The 23,887-nt window shown below is 39.0% G+C and overlaps 2 protein-coding genes across 2 annotated transcripts; one reads left to right on the top strand and one right to left on the bottom strand.

Annotated features, from left to right (window-relative positions):
- Positions 1 to 16,155: 16,155 nt before the first annotated feature.
- On the bottom strand, positions 16,156 to 17,100 carry LOC112579328 (olfactory receptor 52B4-like). Its single transcript, XM_044928967.2, has one exon. It carries the CDS (start codon positions 17,098 to 17,100, stop codon positions 16,156 to 16,158), a length of 945 nt encoding a protein of 314 aa, XP_044784902.2.
- A 4,438-nt stretch (positions 17,101 to 21,538) lies between these two features.
- Positions 21,539 to 22,941, top strand: LOC112579443 (RNA polymerase II subunit A C-terminal domain phosphatase SSU72-like). Its single transcript, XM_044928966.2, has 2 exons — positions 21,539 to 22,293; positions 22,394 to 22,941. The coding sequence occupies exon 1, from the start codon at positions 21,679 to 21,681 to the stop codon at positions 22,261 to 22,263; it is 585 nt and encodes a 194-aa protein (XP_044784901.2). The 5' UTR covers positions 21,539 to 21,678; the 3' UTR covers positions 22,264 to 22,293; positions 22,394 to 22,941.
- Positions 22,942 to 23,887: the final 946 nt, after the last annotated feature.

Here is a 23,887-nt window from a genome sequence, read left to right as displayed (position 1 = left end):
CTGATAGCTGAAAAACATTTCCTGCCTTTGGCTATGCTCGGCGCTAAGAATTAACGATTAAGCATTAAAGATGTTGCTTGAGAAAATGGGTCACGGAATAAACGCATGGGTCGTTAAGAACACGCTGGTCCTTGAAGTATCTTTTACTGATTATATCTTAGCCTTGTACGTGCTCTGCTGGCTGTATGCTCTAGGCTCTTTGTTCCTTACTCCTATAAAAGGCTGGACTGCAGAAATAAAGTTGTCAGTCCTTGCAGAGACTCTCCGAGTGTTGTTCTTTCAGGTTCACCGTTTCCAAGTCCCGGGAAGAAAATTCCCACAAAAGGCAAAATGAATAAAATTGTATATCCAAATAAGTTATTAGGGAATAAATAAAACAAAAAGATGTAAAATATAATGTCAAATAATAAATGAATGTGTATGGGAAGGAGAGGGGGATGCAGAGTTATTAAAATGGACTTGAATTTAAGATTGTTGTTGATGTTCAGTCACTAAGTCATGTCCAACTCTTTGTGGTCTCATGGACCACACCATTACAGGCTTCCCTATCCTTCACTGTTCCCCAGACTTTGCTCAAACTCGTGTCCATTGTGTCAGTGATACCATCCAACCATCTCATCCTCTGTTGCCCCCTTCTCTTCCTGCCCTCAATCCTTCCCAGCATCAGAGTCTTTTCCAATGAGTCAACCCTTCGCATGAGGTGGCCAAAGTATTGGAGTTTCAGCTTTAGCATCAGTCCTTCCAAAGAACACCCAGGACTGATCTCCTTTAGAATGGGATGGTTGGATCTCCTTGCAATCCAAGGGACTCTCAAGAGTCTTCTCAGAAAAATAAACGATCCAATCAAAAAATTGGCCAAAGAACTAAATAGACATTTCTCCAAACAGGACATACAGATGGCTAACAAACACATGAAAAGATGCTCAACATCACTCATTATCAGAGAAATGCAAATCAAAACCACAATGAGGTTCCATTTCATGCCAGTCAGAATGGCTGCGATTCAAAAGTCTACAAGCAATAAATACTGGAGAGGGTGTGGAGAAAAGGGAACCCTCTTACAGTGTTGGTGGGAATGCAAACTAGTACAGCCACTATGGAGAACAGTGTGGAGATTCCTTAAAAAACTGGAAATAGAACTACCTTATGACCCAGCAATCCCACTACTGGGCATACATAGTGAGGAAACCAGAATTGAAAGAGACACTGTACCCCAATGTTCATCACAGTACTGTTTATAATAGCCAGGACATGGAACCAATTTAGATGTCCATCAGCAGATGAATGGATAAGAAAGCTGTGGTATGCATACACAATGGAATATTACTCAGCCATTAAAAGGAATACATTTGAATCAGTTCTAATGAGGTGGATGAAACTGGAGCCTATTATACAGAGTGAAGTAAGCCAGAAAGAAAAACACCAATACAGTATACTAACGCATATATATGGAATTTAGAAAGATGGTAATGATAACCCTGTATAAGAGCAAGCAAAAGAGACACAGATGTATAGAACAGTCTTATGGACTCTGTGGGAGAGGGAGAGGGTGGGATGATTTGAGAGAATGGCATTGAAACAAGGATAATATCATATATGAAACGAATCACCAGTCCAGGTTAGATGCATGATACAGGATGCTTGGGGCTAGTGCACTGGGATGACCCAGAGCGAAGGTAGGGGAGGGAGGTGGGACAGGGGTCCAGAGTGGAAACACGTATATACCTGTGGTGGATTTATGTTGATGTATGGCAAAATCAATACAATATTGTAAAGTAATTAGCATGCAATTAAATAAATTTATATTTTAAAAAAAGAGTCTTCTCCAACACCACAGTTCAGAAGCATCAATTCTTCAGCACTCAGCTTTCTTCACAGTCCAACTCTCACATCCATACATGACCACTGGAAAAAACATAGCCTTGACTAGATGGACCTTTGTTGGCAAAGTAATGTCTCTGCTTTTCAATATGCTATCTAGGTTGGTCATAACTCTCCTTCCAAGGAGTAAGCATCTTTTAATTTCGTGGCTGCAATCACCATCTACAGTGATTTTGGAGCCCAAAAAAATAAAGTCTGACACTGTTTCCACTGTTTCCCCATCTATTTGCCATGAAGTGATGGGACCAGATGCCATAATCTTCGTTTGCTGAATGTTGAGCTTTAAGCCAATTTTTTCACTCTCCTCTGTCCTTTCATCAAGAGGCTCTTTAGTTCCTCTTCACTGTCTGCCTGCCATAAGGGTGATGTCATCTGCATATCTGAGGTTATTGATATTTCTCCCAGAAATCTTGATTCCAGCTTGTGCTTCTTCCAGCCCAGAGTTTCTCATGATGTACTCTGCATAGAAGTTAAATAAGCAGGGTGATAATATACAGCCCTGATGTACTCCTTTTCCTATTTGGAAGCAGTCTGTTGTTCCATGTCCAGTTCTAACTGTTGCTCCCTGACCTGCATACAGGTTTTTTAAGAGGCAGGTCAGGTGGTCTGGTATTCCCATCTCTTTCAGAATTTTCCACAGTTTATTGTGATCCACACAGTCAAAGGCTTTGGCATAGTCAATAAAGCAGAAGTATATGTTTTTCTGGAACTCTCTTGCTTTTTCGATGATCCAGCGGATGTTGGCAATTTGATCTCTGATTCCTCTGCCTTTTCTAAAACAAGCCTGAACATCTGAAAGTTCACGGTTCACGTACTGCTGAAGCCTGGCTTGGAGAATTTTGAGCACTACTTTACTAGCATGTGAGACAAGTGCAATTGTGCAGTAGTTTGAGCATTCTTTGGCATTGCCTTTCTTTGGGAGTGGAATGAAACCGACCTTTTCCAGTCCTGTGGCCACCGCTGAGTTTTCCAAATTTGCTGGCATATTGAGTGCAGCACTTTCACAGCATCATCTTTCAGGATTTGAAATAGCTCAACTGGAATTCCATCACCTCCACTAGCTCTGTTCATAGTGATGCTTCCTAAGGCCCACTTGACTTCACATTCCAGGATTTCTGGCTCTAATTGAATGATCACACCATCGTGATTATCTGGGTCATGAAGATCTTTTTTGTACAGTTCTGTGTATTCTTGCCACCTCTTCTTGCCGCTTCTGCTTCTGTTAGGTCCCTACCATTTCTGTCCTTTATTGAGCACATCTTTGCCTGAAATGTTCCCTTGGTATCTTTGATTTTCTTGAAGAGATCTCTAGTCTTTCCCATTCTGTTATTTTCCTCTATTTCTTTGCATTGATCGCCAAAGGCTTTCTTATCTCTCCTTGCTATTCTTTGGAACTCTGCATTCAGATGCTTATATCTTTCTTTTCTCCTTTGCTTTTTGCTTCTCTTCTTTTCACAGCTATTTGTAAGACCTCCCCAGACAGCCATTTTGCTTGTTTGCATTTCTTTTCCATGGGAATGGTCTTGATCCCTGTCTCCTGTACAATGTCACGAACCTCCGTCCATAGTTCATCAGGCAGTCTATCTATCAGATCTAGTCCCTTAAATCTATTTCTCACTTCCACTGTATAATCATAAGGGATTTGATTTAGGTCATACCTGAATGGTGTAGTGGTTTTCCCTACTTTCTTCAATTTAAGTCTGAATTTGGCAAGAAGGAGTTCATGATCTGAGCCATAGTCAGCTCCCAGCCTTGTTTTTGCTGACTGTATAGAGCTTCTCCATCTTTGGCTGCAAAGAATATATTCCTATACTGTAATTATTTTTTTAAGTAGGTTAAATTAAGATTTTAGTTAGAGTTTCAATATCAAACTCTCAAAAATTAATAGAATGAATATACAGAGAAGGAAACGGATATAGTAGACCTGAAAGGCACTGTGAACCAATTCAATATAGTTGAAATTTATACAATTTTCACCCGCATTTTTCACAGTAGCATACAAATTCTATTCAAGCCCCTATAGACTGTAAACTAGGAGACCCTGGAATATATCTAGGGACATAAAGCAAGGTGAAAATTTTCATGGTTTAAAGGTATTGAAATCATACAAAGTCTGTTCTCTTATCACTGTGAAATTATGTTAGAAATCAATATTAAAAGATATTTGAAAATAACCCACATATTTTCAAGTGCAATGTGACATTTACCAAGAGAGATATTCGACTTAGCCATCGAAAGCCTCAATAAGTCAGACTGAAAAAAGCACCAAGGGTGATTGCAATGAAGAAAACATTTAAATAAGAAATTAGAATCAAAATGAGAAATTAATATTAAAGATACCTTAAATAAAATCCCTTGTATTTAGAAATTAAATGTCCGCTTTTAAATGATGGGTGTATCTAAGAGGCCATAACAAGGAAAATTAAAAATTATTTGTAATAGAATAAAGAGGAAAAGAGAATTTGACAGAATTTGTTCATGCAGCTGAAGCTGCTCAATGCAATTAAATACAATATGGGCCTAGAATAAGGTATGAAAACAAATAATGGACAGTATCATAAAATTTTGTGAAATTTGAACAAAATCTGTACTTCAGCTAATAATATTGTATCATTTGTTAATTTCCTGTTTTTTTAACAGCAAAGTATTTCTTTATATTCTCAAAATTAGTATTTTCGAGCCTTATGCAAGTTTTTTTTTAATCACTAAAATAATAAATTTTCGAATGTTAACAGTAAAGCTAGATGTCAAAATACATGGACCTATAAAGCTTTGAAAGAATATAAATTAGAAATCTAACATTCTATACATACTAAGTCAAACAAGTGGGATCAAAATGTCATAAATTTTTTTACCTAGGCAAAATTCATAAATTTTCTAAACTATATATATTATGCATGCTATATATATGGATATATGTATGTATGTAAAAGCTTTCCTACTGCCCTTGATAAAGGCTTGAGAAAGAACAACAACATCAAAAAGAGACAGAGAAATTGAAAAACAAACTAAATGAAATGGGAGCACTGAATATGAAATAGAAAAAGTGAAACAAATTAGATAAAAGTAAAAGATCATCATCTAGTCCACTTGTTTTTAAACATGCTTGCTTATTAGAAACACATCTGGTGTTTTGTAGAAGAGCAGTAGTACCTAGACATTTGTATTTTTCAAAATATTTCAAGATAATCCTGATATGCATCTGGACTTTAAAAAGTGATTACAAGTTTTTCTATTAAATGGTAGTTTTAGTGAAATAGAATTGTATTATTTTCTGTTGACCAATCATGATACAATGATATTAAGTGAATAATAGTTGCATAATCACAATAGTAAAGATGTTTATCAGTTTTCACAATCAATAGCCAGACCAAAACAAAAAAATAGAAGATAATTACAATTGCAAGCCATAATGGAAACATGATTAATCTAACAGAATAAAATAATTACATACAATTTGGGGGGTGAAATAGAGTGATGTGGTATGTGGAAGTACATACATGCACATGTTTTCATCTGCCCAGCCAATTCGTCTTTTGGTTGGTGCATTTAATCCATTTACAATTATGGTGATTATCAATATGTATAATCCCACTAACATTTTCTTAACTGCTTTGGGTTTATTTTGTGTAGGTCTTTTCCTTCTCTTGTGTTTCCTGCCTAGAGAAGTTCCTTTAGTATTTGTTGTAAAGCTGGTTGGGTGGAGCTGAATTCTCTTAACATTTGCTTGTCTGGAAAGATTTTAATTTCTCCACCAAACCTAAACGCAAGTCTTGCCGGGTAGAGTATTCTTGGTTGTAGTTCTTCCCTTTCTTCACTTTAAATATATCATGCCATTTTCTTCTGGTTTGTAGAGTTTCTGTTGGAAATCATATTTACTTTTCATCCTATAATAAATGAAATGGTTTATAATTTTGCTTTAAATTATTTGCTACTAGTATTTAAAAATATAGTTTGTTTTTTAAACTTTTATCCTAAAACCTTGCTAAATCTGTTTCAGTGTTGTATGGATTGTTAGCATTTTATATATACTCAATCATTTCATCTATTAATAATCTATTAACAAATAGTGGCTTATTAATAGTGAGCACCACTGAAGTGATGCTTTTGAACTGTGGTGTTGGAAAAAAACTCTTGAGAGTTCCTTGGACTGCAGGGAGATCCAACCAGTCCATCCTAAAAGAAATTAATCCTTAATATTCATTGGAAAGACTGATGCTGAAGCTGAAACTCCAATCCTTTGGCCACCTGACACGAAGAACTGACTCATTTGAAAAGACCCCAAAGCTGGGAAAGATTGGAGGCAGGAGGAGAAGGGGATGACAGAGGATGAGATGGTTGGATGGCATCACCGACTCAATGGACATGAGTTCGAGTAAACTCTGGGAGTTGGTGATGGACAGGGAGGCCTGGCATGCTACAGTCATTGGGGTGGCAAAGAGTCGGACACGACTGAGTGACTGAACTGAAATAGCGGTTTAATTGTCCCTTTCCAACCCGAATATCTTTTGTTTATTTCATTTTTAAAAGTGCATTTCCCATTCACTCAGTGAACGACACCTTGATTGCTTCCAGGTTTTGGCAGTTATAACTAAAGCTGCTATAAATGACCATGCACCAGTTTTTTGTGGATATACATTTTTAGTTCATGTGGGTAAATATCAAGATGTGCAACTGCTGGACTGTATGGTAAGAGGATGTTTAGTTTTGTAAGAAGCTGCTTGTCTTCCTAAGTGGCTGTACCATTTTGAATTCCCACCAGCAATGAATGAGAATTCCTGTTACTATACATCCATGCTGGAATTTGCTGCTGTCAATGTTTTGGATTTTCTCCATCTCATTAGGTGTGCAATGGCATCTCATTGTTGTTTTAATTTGCAGTTCTGAAGTGATTATGATATCATTTTATCCCAAAAGAAAGTGAAAGTGAAGTCACTCAGTCGTGTCCGACTCTTTGCGACCCCAGGGACTGTAGCCTACAACGCTTCTCCGTCCATGGGATTTTCCAGGCACGAGTACTGGAGTGGGTTGCCATTTCCTTCTCCAGAGGATCTTCCCAACCCAGGGATCAAACCTGGCTCTCCCACATTATAGGCAGATGCTTTACCATCTGAGCCACCCAAATCCAACGTCATCTGGATTTTCTCTTCTGTTGTCCTCTAGGAGTTTTAGAATTTTGCATTTTCTATATAGTTTTTATATAGAAAATCCTAAAGGCTCCACTAAAAAACTATTAGAACTTATCAATGAATTTAGTAAAGTTGAAGGATACAAAGTCAACTTAAAAAAGACAGTTGCATTTTTATACACTAACAATGAACTATTTGAAAAAGAAATAAAACAATCATGCTTGCAATAGAAAAACAGTAAAATACTTAGGAAGAGATCTCTCCAAGGATGTGAATATTTCTACACTGAAAACTCCAAAACTGTGGTAAAATAAATTGAAGGAGACAAACAAATGGAAAGCTTGTTCATGGACCAGAAGAACTGATATAGTTAAAGTGTCCATACTACATAATGCCGTCCACAGTTTCTTTTCAATGCATTGAAATATTCCAGTCACATTTTCCATGGAAACAGAAAAAAGCCCTAGAATTTGTATAAAACGAATAAAAAACAAAAGACACAACATCGTGAAACAGTTATTAACCAATTTAAAAAATAAGTTTAAAGAAAGATAATATCAGGAAAAAAAGGATGCTGACTACCCATAGCAATCCTGAGGGGAAAAAAAAAGACAAATAATTGTGGCAAGTCAATTCAATGGAGGAAACAATAGCCCCTTTTCATGAACCGTTCTGGGAAAACTAGATAGCCACAGACAAAAGAAGAGAAACCCCTACTTTTCACTATATATAAAAATTTGGTCAAAATGGATCAAAAACGTAAATATAAGTGTTAAATCTATAAAAATCTTACAAGAAAGCAGTTATAAGTCTGTTATTGAGTCCTAGCTCACTCTGCTTGCAGCATGACAAGTCAGTAAATCTAAGAAATTTGTTGAGGCAAAGAACAACAACTTTATTCAGAAAGCCAGAAGACTGAGAAGATGGCAGACTAATATCTCAAAATAATAATTTTATTTGGGGTCTGGATGCCAGGTTCTTTTATAAAACAGAGCAGGGGAGGAGCTGAGGAAGTAAAGAAAAAAGGCCATTTTCCTTGCAACTGTCTCCTGGAATGGTCAGCCTCCAGGAAGGGATGGTGTTCAGGCAGAGGGGCAGGGTTCCTTGAGGCAGGCCATTATGTGTAGACAGTATCCTTTTAGTAAACAAAAGCAATGGGAAGAAAAGTAAAAAAATTAGGCATGATACCAAAGCACAAACAAAACAACATAAAATTAGATAAATTCAACCTTATTAAAAGTGAAAACTTTTCTACTTAAAAGCACATTATCAAGAAAGTGAAGAGACAGTCCCTTGAATAGGAGAAAATATTTTCAAATTACCTATCTGCTAAAGGTCTAGTATCTAGAATATATTAATAACCATTATGATTCAACAACTAAAACAAATAGCTCAGTTAAAAACTATATGATTCCATTTGTGGGGCATTTTGGAAAAGGCAAACTGCTGGATCGTGGAAAAAGCAAGAGAGTTCCAGAAAAACATCTATTTCTGCTTTATTGACTATGCCAAAGCTGTTGACTGTGCAGATCACAATATACTGTGGAAAATTCTGAAAGAGATGGGAATACCAGACCACCTGACCTGCCTCTTGAGAAACCTATATGCAGGTCAAGAAGCAACAGTTAGAACTGGACATGGAACAACAGACTGGTTCCAAATAGGAAAAGGAGTACATCAAGGCTGTATATTGTCACCCTGCTTATTTAACTTCTATGCCGAGTACATCATGAGAAACGCTGGACTGGAAGAAACACAAGCTGGAATCAAGATTTCTGGGAGAAATATCAATAACCTCAGATATGCAGATGACACCACCCTTATGACAGAAAGTGAAGAGGAACTAAAGAGCCTCTTGATGAAAGTGAAAGAGGAGAGTGGAAAAAGTTGGCTTAAAGCTCAACATTCAGAAAACGTAGATCATGGCATCTGGTCCCATCACTTCATGGGAAATAGATGGGGAAACAGTGGAAACACTGTCAGACTTTATCTTTTTGGGCTCCAAAATCACTGCAGATGATGATTGCAGCCATGAAATTAAGAGATGCTTACTCCTTGGAAGAAAAGTTATGACCAACCTAGATAGCATATTCAAAAGCAGAGACATTACTTTGCCAACACAGGTCCATCTAGTCACGGCTATGGTTTTTCCAGTAGTCATGTATGGATGTGAGAGTTGGGCTGTGAAGAAAGCTGAGCGCCAAAGAAATGATTCTTTTGAACTGTGGTCTTGGAGAAGACTCTTGAGAGTCCCTTGGATTGCCAGGAGATCCAACCAGTCCATTCTGAAGGAGATCAGCCCTGGGATTTCTTTGGAAGGAATGATGCTAAAGCTGAAACTCCAGTACTTTGGCCACCTCATGCGAAGAGTTGACTCATTGGAAAAGACTCTGATACTGGGAGGGATTGGGGGCAAGAGGAGAAGGGGACGACAGAGGATGAGATGGCTGGATGGCATCACTGACTCGATGGATGTGAGTCTGAGTGAACTCCGGGAGTTGGTGATGGACAGGGAGACCTGGTGTGCTGTGATTCATGGGGTTGCAAAGAGTCGGACACGACTGAGCAACTGAACTGAACTGTAGCATAGAAAACAGATAAAAGGCTCCCAAGGTTAGTGGAAATAGTTGACTAGGAAGGGGAACCTGGGTGTGTTTTGGTAGGATGATGGAACTCAATATCTTAACTGCTAAGACACTTCAGTTGTGTGCAATTCTTTGTGATCCTATGGGCCATAGCCCACCAGGCTCCTCTGTCTATGGGATTCTCCAGGCAAGAATACTGTAGTAGGCTGCTGTGCCCTCCTCCAGGAGATCTTCCCAACCCAGGAATCAAACCTGGTCTCTTACATCTCCTGCGTTGGCAGGCAGGTTTTTGACCACTAGCACTACCTGGGAAGCCCCTCACACAGCTGAGGTGCATATCAAGGGAATGATTTCAGTGAGCCCAGACTTTTGCATCTTCCCTTATATAGAAAAGAACTAAATTCCTTATCTCGAGGTACCTGTTTTGTTTTGTTTTTTTAATCAACAGTAATCTTTGAGGTTCCTGACTACCTACCCTTAGTTGCAAAACTTCTATATACTCTGGCTCCTCCACTCGCTTCCTTGGAGGAGTTTCTCAGAACTATCTGGAAATCTGCCTCCTGGGTTGCAGTCCTCATTTTGCCTCAAATAAAGCTTAACTCCAAACATTGTACAAATATTTTTCAACATTTAAAGCCAATAAAAATATAATTTAGTTGAAAATGGTATCTTACCTTTGCATATTGCTATTGGATTTTATTCAGTTTTTGGAAATGATGGATTATCTTACAATTTATAAGATGTATATTTAAAATTTTTTTGTGCATAAAAAACAGATTCAACCTGACTGCAATTCAGTTGCTCATATATGCAGTAAAAATTTTCAGAATCTGTTTTTACAGTGTACATTAAGGACACAAAATATAGCAGATGCTTATTAATGCTTAATTTCATAACAATTTTATTTATACTGTCAGTTACACAGATGTAAATATTCAAAAAGAATCCACTAGTCTGCTAGAACACAGTATGCCATGTAGCAGTATATTATACAAAGATTCATATAAACCTTAACATTCAACATTCAAAACATTCAAAAAAATTTGGGGCTCCAAAATCACTGCAGATGGTGACTGCAGCCATGAAATTAAAAGATGCTTGCTCTTTGGAAGAAAAGTTATGACCAACCTAGACAGCATATTAAAAAGTAGAAACATTACTTTGTCAACAAAGGTCTGTCTCGTCAAAGCTATGGTTTTTCCACTAGTCGTGTATGGATGTGAGAGTTGGACTATAAGGAAAGCTGAGCACCAAAGAAGTGGTGCTTTTGAACTATGATGTTCAAGAAGACTCTTGAGAGTCCCTTGGACTGCAAGGAGATCCAACAAGTCCATCCTAAAGGAAATCAATCCTGAATATTCACTGGAAGGGCTGATGCTGAAGCTGAAACTCCAATACTTTGGCCACCTGATGTGAAGATCTGACTCCTTGGAAAAGATCCCAATGCTGGGAAAGATAGAAGGCAGGATGAGACAGGGACAAAGGAGGATGAGATGGTTGGATGGCATCACTTAATCAATGGACATGAGTTTGAGCAAGCTCTGGGAGTTAGTGATGGACAGGGAGGCCTGGTGTGCTGCAGTCCATGGGGTTGCAGAGTCGGATATGACTGAGCAAATGAACTGAACTAACATTTATATAATGTCCTTGATGTCAAAGTAACACACTTGTTATATGACATTGAATAAAAAAGGAAGGCATAGAGTATTCACAAAAATCATATGTGAAAATATGCTTAAATGACAAAATATTCTGTAGTTATTAACTATTTTGTTTAGTGGGTATAATTGGTGATCACAGACAGAGTGCCTGATGAACTATGGATGGAGGTTCGTGATATTGTATAGGAGATGGGGGTCAGGACTATCCCCAAGAAAAGAAATGCAAAAAAGCAAAATGGCTGTCTGAGGAGGCCTTACAAATAGCTGTGAAAAGAAGGGAAGTGAAAAGCAAAGGAGAAAAGGAAAGATATACCCATTTAAATGCAGAGTTCCAAAGAGTAGCAAGGAGAGATAAGAAAGCCTTTCTCAGTGATCAGTGTAAAGAAATAGAGGGAAAAAATAGAATGGGAAAGACTAGAGATCTCTTCAAGAAAATTAGAGATACCAAGGGAACATTTCGTGTAAAGATAGGCTCAATAAAGGACAAAAATGATAGGGACCTAACAAAAGCAGAAGACATTAAGAAGAGGTGGCAAGAATACACAGAAGAACTGTACAAATAAGATCTTCACGACCAAGATAATCATGATGGTGTGATCACTCATCTAGAGCCAGACATCCTGAAATGTGAAGTCAAGTGGGCCTTAGGAAGCATCAGTACAGAGCTAGTGGAGGTGATGGAATTCCAGTGGAGCGATTTCAAATCCTGAAAGATGATACTGTGAAAGTGCTGCACTCAATATGCCAGCAAATTTGGAAAACTCAGCAGTGGCCACAGGACTGGAAAAGGTCCATTTTCATTCCAATTCCAAAGAAAGGCAATGCCAAAGAATGCTCAAACTACCGCACAATTGCACTCTTCTCACACGCTAGTAAAGTAATGCTCAAAATTCTCCAAGCCAGGCTTCAGCAATATGTGAACTGTGAACTTCTACATGTTCAAGCTGGTTTTAGAAAAGGCAGAGGAACCAGAGATCAAATTGCCAACATCTGCTGGATCATGGAAAAAGCAAGAGAGTTCCAGAAAAACATATACTTCTGCTTTATTGACTATGCCAAAGCCACTGATTGTGTGGATCACAATAACCTGTGGGAAATTCTGAAAAAGATGGGAATACCAGACCACCTGACCTGCCTCTTAAAAAATCTGTATGCAGGTCAGGGAGCAACAGTTAGAACTGGACATGGATCAACAGACTGGTTCGAAATAAGAAAAGGAGTACATCAAGGCTGTATATTGTCACCCTGCTTATTTAATTTCTATGCAGAGTGCATCGTGAGGAATGCTGAGCTGGAAGAAGCACAAGCTGGAATCAAGATTGCCGGGAGAAATATCAATAACCTGAGATATGCAGATGACACCACCCTTATGGCAGACAGTGAAGAGGAACTAAAGAGCCTCTTGATGAAAATGAAAGTGGAGAGTGAAAAAGGTGGCTTAAAGCTCAACATTGAAAAAACGAAGATCATGGCATCTGGTCCCATCACTTCATGGGAAATAGATGGGGAAACAGTGGAAACAGTGTCAGACTTTATCTTTTTGGGCTCCAAAATCACTGCGGATGGTGATTGCAGCCATGAAATTAAACGATGCTTACTTCTTGGAAGGAAAGTTATGACCAACCTAGACAGCATATTAAAAAGCAGAGACATTACTTTGCCAACAAAGGTCCGTCTAGTCAAGGCTATGGTTTTTCCAGTAGTCATGTATGGATGTGAGAGTTGGACTGTAAAGAATGGTGAGCACTTAAGAATTGGTGCTTTTGAACTATGGTGTTGGAGAAGACTGTTGAGAGTCCTTGGACTGCAAGTAGATCCAACCAGTCCATCCTAAAGGTGATCAGTCCTGGGTGTTCATTGGAAGGACTGATGTTGAAGCTGAAACTCCAATACTTTGGCCACCTAATGCAAAGAGCTGACTCATCTGAAAAGACCCTGATGCTGGGCAAGATTGAGCGCAGGAGGAGAAGGGGATGACAGAGGATGAGATGGTTGGATGGCATCTCGATGGACATGGGTTTGAATAGACTCCAGGAGTTGGTGATGGAGAGGGAGGCCTGGCGTGCTTTGGTTCATGGGGTCACAAAGAGTCAGACACAACTGAGCAACTGAACTGAACTGAACTGAAAGTGTTCTTTGTTATTTTGTCTTTTAAAATCAGCAGACATTTTTAAAACACTAACCATAATTATTCAAATGCTAAATTAAGTAGAAACCAAACATTAAAATAATGTTAATTTTGTTTGATTTTTAAACACTTCCGAGGCACACTAGGAAAACAGCGGGAAAAGAAGAATCAAAGGAAAAGAGTCATATTTCAACCACTTAAGGAAGCATATGTAAACTAAAAATAATGGATAGGAAAAATGAGGAAATGTTTTAATAAGCATTACTTTCTCAGACAACTGAAAAATTTGAAATATCCTGCATGTTAATAATAGTCAAATGGCTAGGTGAATTATGGTTCTTCCATGAACTGGTTCATTTTATAACCAGCTGAAATTATGTTAAAAATATATTATAAATAATTATAAATATATGTATGTAAAATGTATGTAAAATATAAATAGATTTCACATAAATTATGTTTGTAGTCTATATGAAATAAAGTTTTGGATATGTAAGTTCAGTTCAGTCATTCAGTCGTGTCTGACTCTTTGTGATCCCATGGACTGCAGCACACCAGGCTTCCCTGTCCATCATATCTTTTTGCTTTTTCATACTGTTCATGAGGTTCTCACGGAAGAAGGCAATGGTACCCCACTCCAGTACTCTTGCCTGGAAAATCCCATGGATGGAGGAGCCTGGTAGGCTGCAGTCCATGGGGTCGCTAAGAGTCGGACGTGACTGAGCGACTTCCCTTTCACTTTTCACTTTCACGCATTGGAGAACGAAATGGCAACCCACTCCAGTGTTCTTGCCTGGAGAATCCCAGGGACGGGGGAGCCTGGTGGGCTTCCGTCTATGGGGTCGCACAGAGTCGGACACGACTGAAGTGACTTAGCACATGAGGTTCTCAAGGCAATAATACTGAAATTGTTTGCCATTCCCTTCTCCAGTGTTTCATCAGAACTCTCCACCATGACCTGTCCAACTTGGGTGGCCATACACGGCATGGCTCGTAGTTTCATTGAGTTAGACATGTAAAAATAAGTGTAAAAATCAAAGAAAAAAAGGTGAACCACAGTGGCAAATGCAATATGTGTAACTTCTTTATGCATTTCATTATCTATGATCATTTATCTATCTCAGATAATATAATGGATACTTAGGAAGTAATATTTAGAGAATGCTGAGCCTGCTCTTGATTGGGAAATGAACAGTAAATAAAAAATTACATATGAGAAATGCTTTTTGAAAAGAGTATGGCTTTTTAAAATGCTTTTTGACAAGACTACTGGCTAAATTATAGTACATCTTTGTATAAAAACAATGGAAAGATGATAAAAATGCCTGCAGACGTGTACAGTTGGTTGGTTTTTTTTTTTTTTACAGTTGGTTTTTAAAGAATTTTTTTGAGAGTTATATTTATTTGGCAGGAATTTTTAGGACTTCAAGCCTGAGGAGGCAGTGTGTCAAATAACCCTGAGAGAACTGCTCTGAGGAGGCAAGGTAGGAGGAAGCCAGGTTATATAGAAGTTTTGCAACCAAGGGCAGGTGGTCTGAATGACAAAAGATAATTGTTAATTTAAAAAACCCAGATATACCAAGTTAAGGAATTTAGTGCTTGTCTATATAGGAAGATGCAAGAGTCTGGGCTCACTGAAATCATTCCTTTGATATGCAGCTCAGTTATCTGCAGACACTATCCTGTGTTTTCATATCCTGAGTTTTCTCAGGGCTCATTGGCTCACCATCCTTGGTGGCTGCAATTGCTAATGACTAGAGATGTACAGTTTTAGCATGGGCATATGTCTACATTACTTTGCTAAGTGAGAAAGGTACATTCTGGAATAGTAAGTGGAATATAGTCCAAATTAAAAAAAATTATTTACCTGCACACAAATACACCATAGAAAACATATAGCAATCTTTTGTAAGATATTAGCAGTTATTATCTCCATTTGATAAGAAATGAGTAATTTTATACAGCTTTTATTTCTAATATATTGTCTGATGTGGAATGAGAGAGAATCTTCAAGAATGAGAGCTGTTTGGCTGTGTGAAATATTTCTCATGTGTCATGTAGAATGAATATTGACCATTGAATTCGGCAGGGTAGAGGTCACTATAACATGCGTGCAACATAAAGGGAAAATTATTTGTATGAGATTAAAAAATAGAAAAGTATCAAAACCTGAATATATAGAGAGCTCTTTCAGGTGTTTTTCTGTGATGGAAACAGTGAAAGAAGAAGGAGAAGGAACAGAGGAGGAGGAAAAGGAGACAAGAAAGAGGAGGAGGAGCAAGAGGAGGAAAAGAAGGGATACAGAGGAAAAGAAATGGGGAAATATATGGATGCCAGTGGTTTTTGAATGCTAGTTTCCCTCCATCCCTCCCTCTGAAACTTTCCTTTCCTTCCTTCCTTCCTTCTCTGTCCTTTCTCCCTCCCTCCTCTGAACCTGGCTTCCTCCCTCCCTTCCTTCTGATAGAAAAAGTAACAGAATGAATGTGGATAGAGGTGAGCCTGTGAAAATTAAAACTTTGTGATAGAGCAAACAAAGGGAAGAATATACACAGCCATGCCCCAAAATAGATAGGAGGAATAAGAACTGCATAATTATGTCACGGCATGCAACAAACCAGGACGGGAAAGTATAATCTAGCGATTATCCATAATTTGTCTTTTTCCAAATACCTATCTAGACTAAGAATGAATTAAGAAGGTGAGCTGGTTTATTTTTCAGACTCTGAGTGAGAAATGTTGATAAAACAGTAGTTTTGCTTCCATTTCCAAAGTCATATCTTTTTTTGACACAAAACCTGAGATACCTGGTCCCGGATCTGTTTAGTTTTGATCCCATAAATGATGGGATTCAGCATAGTAGGAGCCAGAATGCAAACATTGGCCAGTAAGACATGGACATGGGGTAAGATATGACGTGCAAATCGAGGAGTGAAAGCTGAGAAGATCCCAGGTCCATAAAAGAGTATGATGACACAGACATGGGAGCCACATGTATTGAGAGTTTTGTGGCGAGCATCTCGAGAAGGGATGCGGAAAACAGCATGGAGAATAAGCATATATGATACAAATATTAGCACAACATCTAAGGTCACTGTTGACAATAGGACAAAAAATCCATACCAGAAGTTTACTCGTACGTCATCACAGGAAAATTTGGCCACGGCGATGTGCTCACAAACAGTGGTTGGAAAAATGTTACTTTTACAAAAAGTTAGCCTTTTCAGAAGAAATATTATTGGGAACATTGTACCATAACTTCTCAAAAAGATAGTCACACCGATTTTCCCTATCAGTGTATGTGTAAGAATAGTGGTGTATCTCAGCGGGTAGCATATGGCAATGTAGCAGCCAAATGCCATCACCATCAAGATGCCTGACTCTGAGATGAAGGTGGAATGGATGAAGAAGAGTTGAGTGATGCAGCGATCCAGGGAGATCTCCCTCGCATTGAACCAGAAGATGGCCAAAGCCTGAGGGACTGTGCATGTGGAGAGGACAAGGTCTGCTCCGGACAGCATGCAGAGGAAGAGATACATGGGTTCGTGGAGGCTGCGCTTGGTGAGGATAATGAAGATGAGCAGGCTGTTCCCAAGCAGGGCGATGACATAGGAAATGAGGAAGGGGATGGAGATCCACACATGCTGGTCCTCAAGGCCAGGGATGCCCACAAAGTAGAAGACTGTGTGGCTAACACCAGTAGGGTTAAAGACAGTCATACCTGGAGCAGATGACTAGGACCTCACCCCCTGTTAACAGACACAATCAAAATTTCAGACTGTACTCAGAGTTCATGGCATCTATCTGATTCTTTTCCACAGTGAGTGAGCCAGGAACAATATAGGATGGGAAGATGAACAAGATATTATCTGTAAAATGAGGTAATAATCTCACAGAGAAAATGAATGTTTAAATAGTTAACTATATATGGTAAAGAAAGATAATAGTAGAACCAAGAAAAAATACTATGGGAACCAGATGGAATGAATAATTCAGTCTATTTGGCTATGGGATGTCATTGGATGGAGGTCAGTTAGGTGGGGAATGACATGAAGTCTTTTGGGAGTTTAAGGATAAGCTTCTGTCATAGAAATATTTAATGCATTTACATATTTTTAAAAGCATTAAGTATTTTAAACAGTTTGCAACCCTGTATGGTTGTGTGATCAATCACATCTACATGCAATGGTAAAAAGATAAAAGCAAAAGTATTTTGGCTGTGATTACAAGTTAAGGAGCTTGGATGCTATCCTGGGAGGAGTTAATTATTATGAGTTTTTAAATTGGAGAACATTAGATATCACTCTGCTTACTTAACACCAGACAAAGGTCTTAATATTTTCAAATGTCTGCTTTGGTTCCCCTAAACAGTTTACTCTTGATGCTGTAATTTTCTTCCCTTCTCTAAAGTTTATACAATATCAGTAAATAACTTACTTACGTGCTTCAAACGCAGTCTTCATAGAATACAATGTGATGAATCAAGGAGGACTCTGAGAGCTGGGCATCAGGGAGCAGAGATTTTTATGCATTTGCCTGAAGACTCTGGGGAAGGCTGTTGCCCCAAGGGACCCAGTTTTAAAGCTGTATTTCTATCAACACCCTTTCCATTGTATCCACATGAGTAAAGTTATTATGGTTCTCTGTATCTGTCAAAACCAACCCCTCCTCCACAACTTTTCATCCTTGAATTGGGTGTGTACCTACATTATTTTCAATAAATGAGATATTTATGTCATTATGAAATGGAGCAGGATCATATGGTCCTTGTCCCTTCCCATGTCCTCTGCCTGCCTTTTGCCTGAGGGAAACCTTAATCAAAGAATACATTTAATCAGAGAAATGCTAAAACAAAGGAAAACTGTCTAAGGAGACTAATAATAATGCAGTCATCAAGCATAGTCAAGGACCTTCAGTTCTTTCTCAAGGGCTGTGGACAATCTGAGCCATATCCTGTGAGCTGTCTTAGAGATACTAAAACCCGAGGTGGAGAAATTACCTACATGATGAGCAGACTGTACCTAGGACATGAGCTTCCACAATTCTGAGAATTGACCTCAAAGGAATTGAAACTAATGGACCCCAGAACTGAAGATTAACTGTACCTAAAGCATTCAAGAAGATGCTGGTCAGACCATTGTGACTATGCTGTTTTTGCATGTAGTGCCACACCCCCACACCCCCATGCCCTGCGCCTGCCTGTCTATGAATTCTCTCACCCCCTGCTTGTCAGTGGGGGGAGTTGGCCTTTGGACAGATATCTGCCACCCCTCTCCCCCAGTTGCAGGCATCTGAAATAAAGCAACTTTCCTTTCCAGAACCTGGCCTGTTTACTGCCTTTTGAGCAGCGAGCAGCCAGACCCCACACACCATACACTCCTTTTGGTAACAATTACTTTAACTATTCCTGTTTCTATTTTAATGAGAATTAGTAAATATTAATCCTATCTTAATCAGCACAAAAAGACTATCAAATATTCAGGTTATTTTAAGATCACTTATTCCTAAGAGTTTTTCTTTGTAATTTTGACAAAATTAATATGAAATCTGTACCTTACTTTCATATCATTTTCTATTCTAGAAACTGAAATAATGAATTTTAATTGCTAATGTGAGATAATTTAATGGCCTTATTAAAATTTTCATGTCTTTTATGTACTTAAGTGTTAGGCTATAATGAAGAAATAATCTTGACCCTCCTCTTTTTTGGCTGCCTTCAAATCTATAATGAAGACTCAGTTACCACATTTCCCTGTATCTTTTTTTCTGGTAATATATCTCAACCTTCAACATATTCTCTGTTTTATCTTTATTAAATTATCCCAAGTAAGTAGTTATATTTATATTTGTAAAGAAGAGACTACTCTGTATGTGCATGTATAGGATTATAAATTCATAGATTTCAATTTAACATGGTGGATTGAGCTTATACAGGAAAACTCCACACCTACTTAACTTACAGAAATATTTGATAAAATATACATATTTTATTAAGTGCTTTTTAGATATTATTAAAACACATAAAAGCTACATTAATTATTTTTGTTGTTCAATTGCTCAATCTTGTGTGATTCTGCGACCTCATGGACTGAAGCACGCCAGGCTTTCCTGTCCTTCACTATCTCCCAGAATTTGTTCAAACTCATGTCCATTGAGTTGATGATGCCATCCAACCATCTTGTCCTCTACTGCTCCCTTCTCCCGCCCTCAATCTTTCCCAGAATCAGGGTCTTTTCCAATGTGTTGGATCTTTGCATCAGGTGGCCAAAGTATTGGAGCTTCAGCTTCAGCACCAGTCCTTCCAGTGAATATTCACAGTTGATTTCCTTCAGGATTGACTGCTTTGACCTCCTTGCTGTCCAAGGGACTTTCTAGAGTCTTCTCCAGCACCACAGTTCGAAAGCATCAGTCCTTCAGTGATCAGCCTTATTTACGGTCAAAATTATTAAAACACATAAAAGCTACATTAATAAATTATAAATTCCAGTAAAACTTTCATTTAGATTCAGCCACTATTAGTATTTGGCCACATTTCCCTACCTCTTTGCCTCCTCCCCAAACTCCCGCCCCCTCCGCTCCTGGCCCTGTCTCTCTCTCATTCTTAGTCTGATTTTTCTGTTGTGCCATTTAGCAAAATATGCAGTGTCATGACCCTATATTTAGCTGTAACTTCTTAAGGATAATCTCTTACATATATAGCAGTTCAAAGACCAAATCACAATATTTCGCATTGATACAACACTATAATCCAAAATATAGAACATAGTCAAAAGTCACCAATTGTCCACAAATTCTTCTTCAGAGTGATTATTTTTTTTATCAGATTTACATATCATATCAAATTGTCACATACTTACTTTCCTTCCCAAAGAAGGAGAGTCCAGTCAAGTGACATCCCAGGGACTGTCAATGTCCAGCCAAGTTTCAGAAACCTCTGCCATGGGTAAGTCTTTGGTGGACATCACACCATCCAAAGGGCTTTGTATGTCACAAATCTCTGGGCTCCACTCCCAGATTTTCTCATTTTGTGGTGTGGAGTCTAAAGTTGCCTTTTTCACATATTCCAAGTTGATGTTAATGCTCTGAGTCTGGGATTCACACTTTGACAAGGCTGAGTGTGTTTACTGAGATTGCAGTGTGACAATCACTATGTTGATGGAGACACAGAGATATAAAATATTTGGCTTTCTAAGTGGATGTTTTTCCTGCACCATTTTGAAGGGACGGGACTGTCCCTCCTTACTGTTTCGTGTTTCATTTATAATTTTAAAGTCTATATTCTGATGCTGGGAGGGATTGGGGGTAGGAGGAGAAGGGGACGACAGAGGATGAGATGGCTGGATGGCATCACTGACTCGATGGACGTGAGTCTGAGTGAACTCCGGGAGTTGGTGAAGGACAGGGAGGCCTGGCATGCTGCGATTCATGGTATCACAAAGAGTCGGACACGACTGAGCGACTGATCTGATCTAATCTCTGATCTGATTCTTTGCTAGGTCAATGGTGCAAAGTAACCAAAGAAATGGAACAAAAAATTGCTGTATTTCAGTATAGAGTGGTCAGACAGAGCTCTCCCTGAAGACATGGGAAAACCAGTGGAGGCTACTCCAATTCTTGGAGAATTATCATTCAAGAAAGGATGTGTAATGTTGTAACTCCTGCACACACTATCAGGAGGGGTGTTTTCTAGGAATCACTTTTTACACTGGTGAATCATTTTACTACTTATGGGTAAAACTATCTGTATCCTCTCATGATCGATAGTTACAATTCTAGAGTATCAATTATAGGAAAGAAAGAAAAACAACACTTGTAATTTTATGTATAATTAAATTAAGTGTAAGCTTCAACATTGCAAACATGTTTTTCACATGCATGTTCTCAGGTCATTGGAGGGGGCTGGTGACAAGCTTGGGAGTAGTCTAGGTATTTTGCATTTTGCCTAAGATCAATAGTAGCCCCACCCACAATTGAACCCAAGGACTAAGTGGAGATTTCAAAACACACTCATGGGGTAGCCACACCCTTTTGGAAAATTAGATTTTTAGGTGATAATCACCAGATTGTTCTGATGCCTGGACTGATCCTCTGGTCAGAGCCCACTATTCAAATCCAATTACTCAAGAGTTAACCCAATTATCAATCAAAAGTTCCCCTCCCACCTGGGGTAGGTGACAATCTGTTCTTTGACACTAGATTAGTCTGAAGAACGTGACCTAGGCTGACTTCTCCCTGGCTTCTGCCCTTAAGAGACTCTAAGCCCACCCATCAGCCTGGAGTTCCAAGTGGCCAACATAATGTCATCCTCCACACTCAGGGTGGCTGTGGTCTGTATGAGCAACATGAGCAAGAGCATGGAAGCCCACAGCATCCTCAAGAAGAAAGGATTCAACGTCAGGTCTTTTGGAGTGGGATCCCGTGTGACACTGCCAGGACTGGCACCCAACCTCCCTGTGGTATATGATTTCTCCACCACATATGAGCAGATGCGCAAGGACCTTCTCTGCAAAAACAGAATGCACTACAGGAGCAATGGGGTGTTACAGATTTTGGGGAGAAATGAGAGAATCAAACCTGGCCCTGAAAGATTTCAAGAGTGCAGAGATCCCTTCGATGCCATCTTCACCTGTACTGAGAGTGTGTATAAAGTGGTGGTGAAAAATCTGTGTGCTAGAGAACAGAAGACCTGGCAGCCTGTGCATGTGATCAACGTGGAAATAGAGGACACCATGGAGGCAGCCACACTTGGAGCTCTGATCATCTGTAAGCTCTGCCAGGGTCTCCAGCAGGAGGACGATATGCAAAGCAGTCTGCCTAAGCTGTTCCAGGGAGTGAAGAAGAAAACAGGCAAGAGCTTTCTGCACACTATCTGCTTCTACTGAAGATCTTGGCTGGATTCAGTTCCTTTGTTGGTAAGAACTTGTGCCTGGACTTTTGGGCTAGCTGGTATTTTCTGTGAGAAGAGTCTTCAAAGCCCTTTTAACTCAAAACCATCTGCATGATTTTTTTCAGGTATACCCCACCCAGGGCAGGAAGTGGAAGAGAACATCATTGCATGGCACAAGAAACATGGACTACCAGCAGACACCTGAATGCTTTCAATTGGATAGATGATGGTGTGGGTACTTAATCTGGAAGCTCACATGGCTCTGCAAGGAATTTAACATGAGGACTCCCTTTTCCCGATGGACAAGCCAAGGCTGATCACGGAGTGCCAGACAAGTGATGTGTTGGATATTCCAGCAATACAAAACAAACAAAAAACATTTTCTACTCCATTTATTTATAGTGATAAAATTTTCCTTTTGCTCTTTTGGAGTGGTATACAAATGTGAGTTCTTTTTTTTTTTTTTTTTTTTAGTGAGTTAGGATTGTATTGAATGTTTGAACTTAGACCTATGTTGTTTTTAGGTTGTATGTTCTTTCACTGATGCTGACTTTCATAGAAACTCAGGATAGATAATTGGTGGCTTTTATTACTAAAACCCTGGCATGATCTGTTCAATTAAATAGTTCATTAAGTGAAATAAAATGAAATAAAACCTCTAATTTAAAGAAAATGTGTCTTCTCATTTGTGATAGGGGATGGACCTTACCAACTGAGCCTTTTGGTTTCTTATTGCTCAAGCTATATAAATTCCACAGTATATATTCCACCACATATAATACATATATTCCACCAGATATAATGGTCATCTGAGTTAAATTCATCAATTCCAGTCCATTTTAGTTCTTTGATTCCTAAAATGTCGATGTTCATTCTTGCCATCTGTTTGACCACTTCTAATTTATCTTGATTCGTGGACCTAACATTCTAGGTTCCTATGCAACATTGTTCTTAATAGCATCAGACTTTACTTCCATCACCAGTCACATCCACAACCGCACATTGTTTTCACTTTGGCTCTGTCTCTTCATTCTTTTGGAGAAGGAAATGGCAACACACTCGTATTCTTGCCTAGAGAATCCCGTAGACAGATGAGCCTGCTGGGCTGCTGTCCATAGGGTCGCACAGAGTCAGACATGACTGAAGAGACTTAGCATGCATGCATGCACTGGAGAAGGAAATGGCAACCCACTCCAGTATTCTTGCCTGGACAATCCCAGGGATGGGCTGCCATCTATGGGGTCACACAGAGTCAGACACAACTGATTTTCTCCACTGATCTCCACTAGCATATTGGGTACCTACTGACCTGGGGAGTTCATCTTTTGGTCTCCTATATTTTTGCCTTTTCATACTGTTCATGGGGCTCTCAAGGCAAGAATACTGAAGTGGTTTGCCATTCCCTTCTCCAGTGGACCACATTTTGTCAGAGTTCTCCACCATGATCTATCCATCTTGGGGGGCCCTATATGGCAGGGCTCATAGTTTCATTGAGTTAGCCAAGGCTGTGGTCCATGTGATCAGTTTGATTAGTTTTCCATGACTGTGGTTTCCATTCTGTCTGTCCTCTGATGGAGAAGGATAAGAGGCTTATGGAAGCTTCCTGTTGGGAGAGACTG

This window comes from Bubalus bubalis, chromosome 16 (genome assembly GCF_019923935.1).
Source record: "Bubalus bubalis isolate 160015118507 breed Murrah chromosome 16, NDDB_SH_1, whole genome shotgun sequence".
NCBI lineage: Eukaryota > Metazoa > Chordata > Mammalia > Artiodactyla > Bovidae > Bubalus > Bubalus bubalis.
The sequence above is the reverse complement of the archived record's forward strand: the minus strand, read 5'-3'. Positions and strand labels throughout refer to the sequence as shown.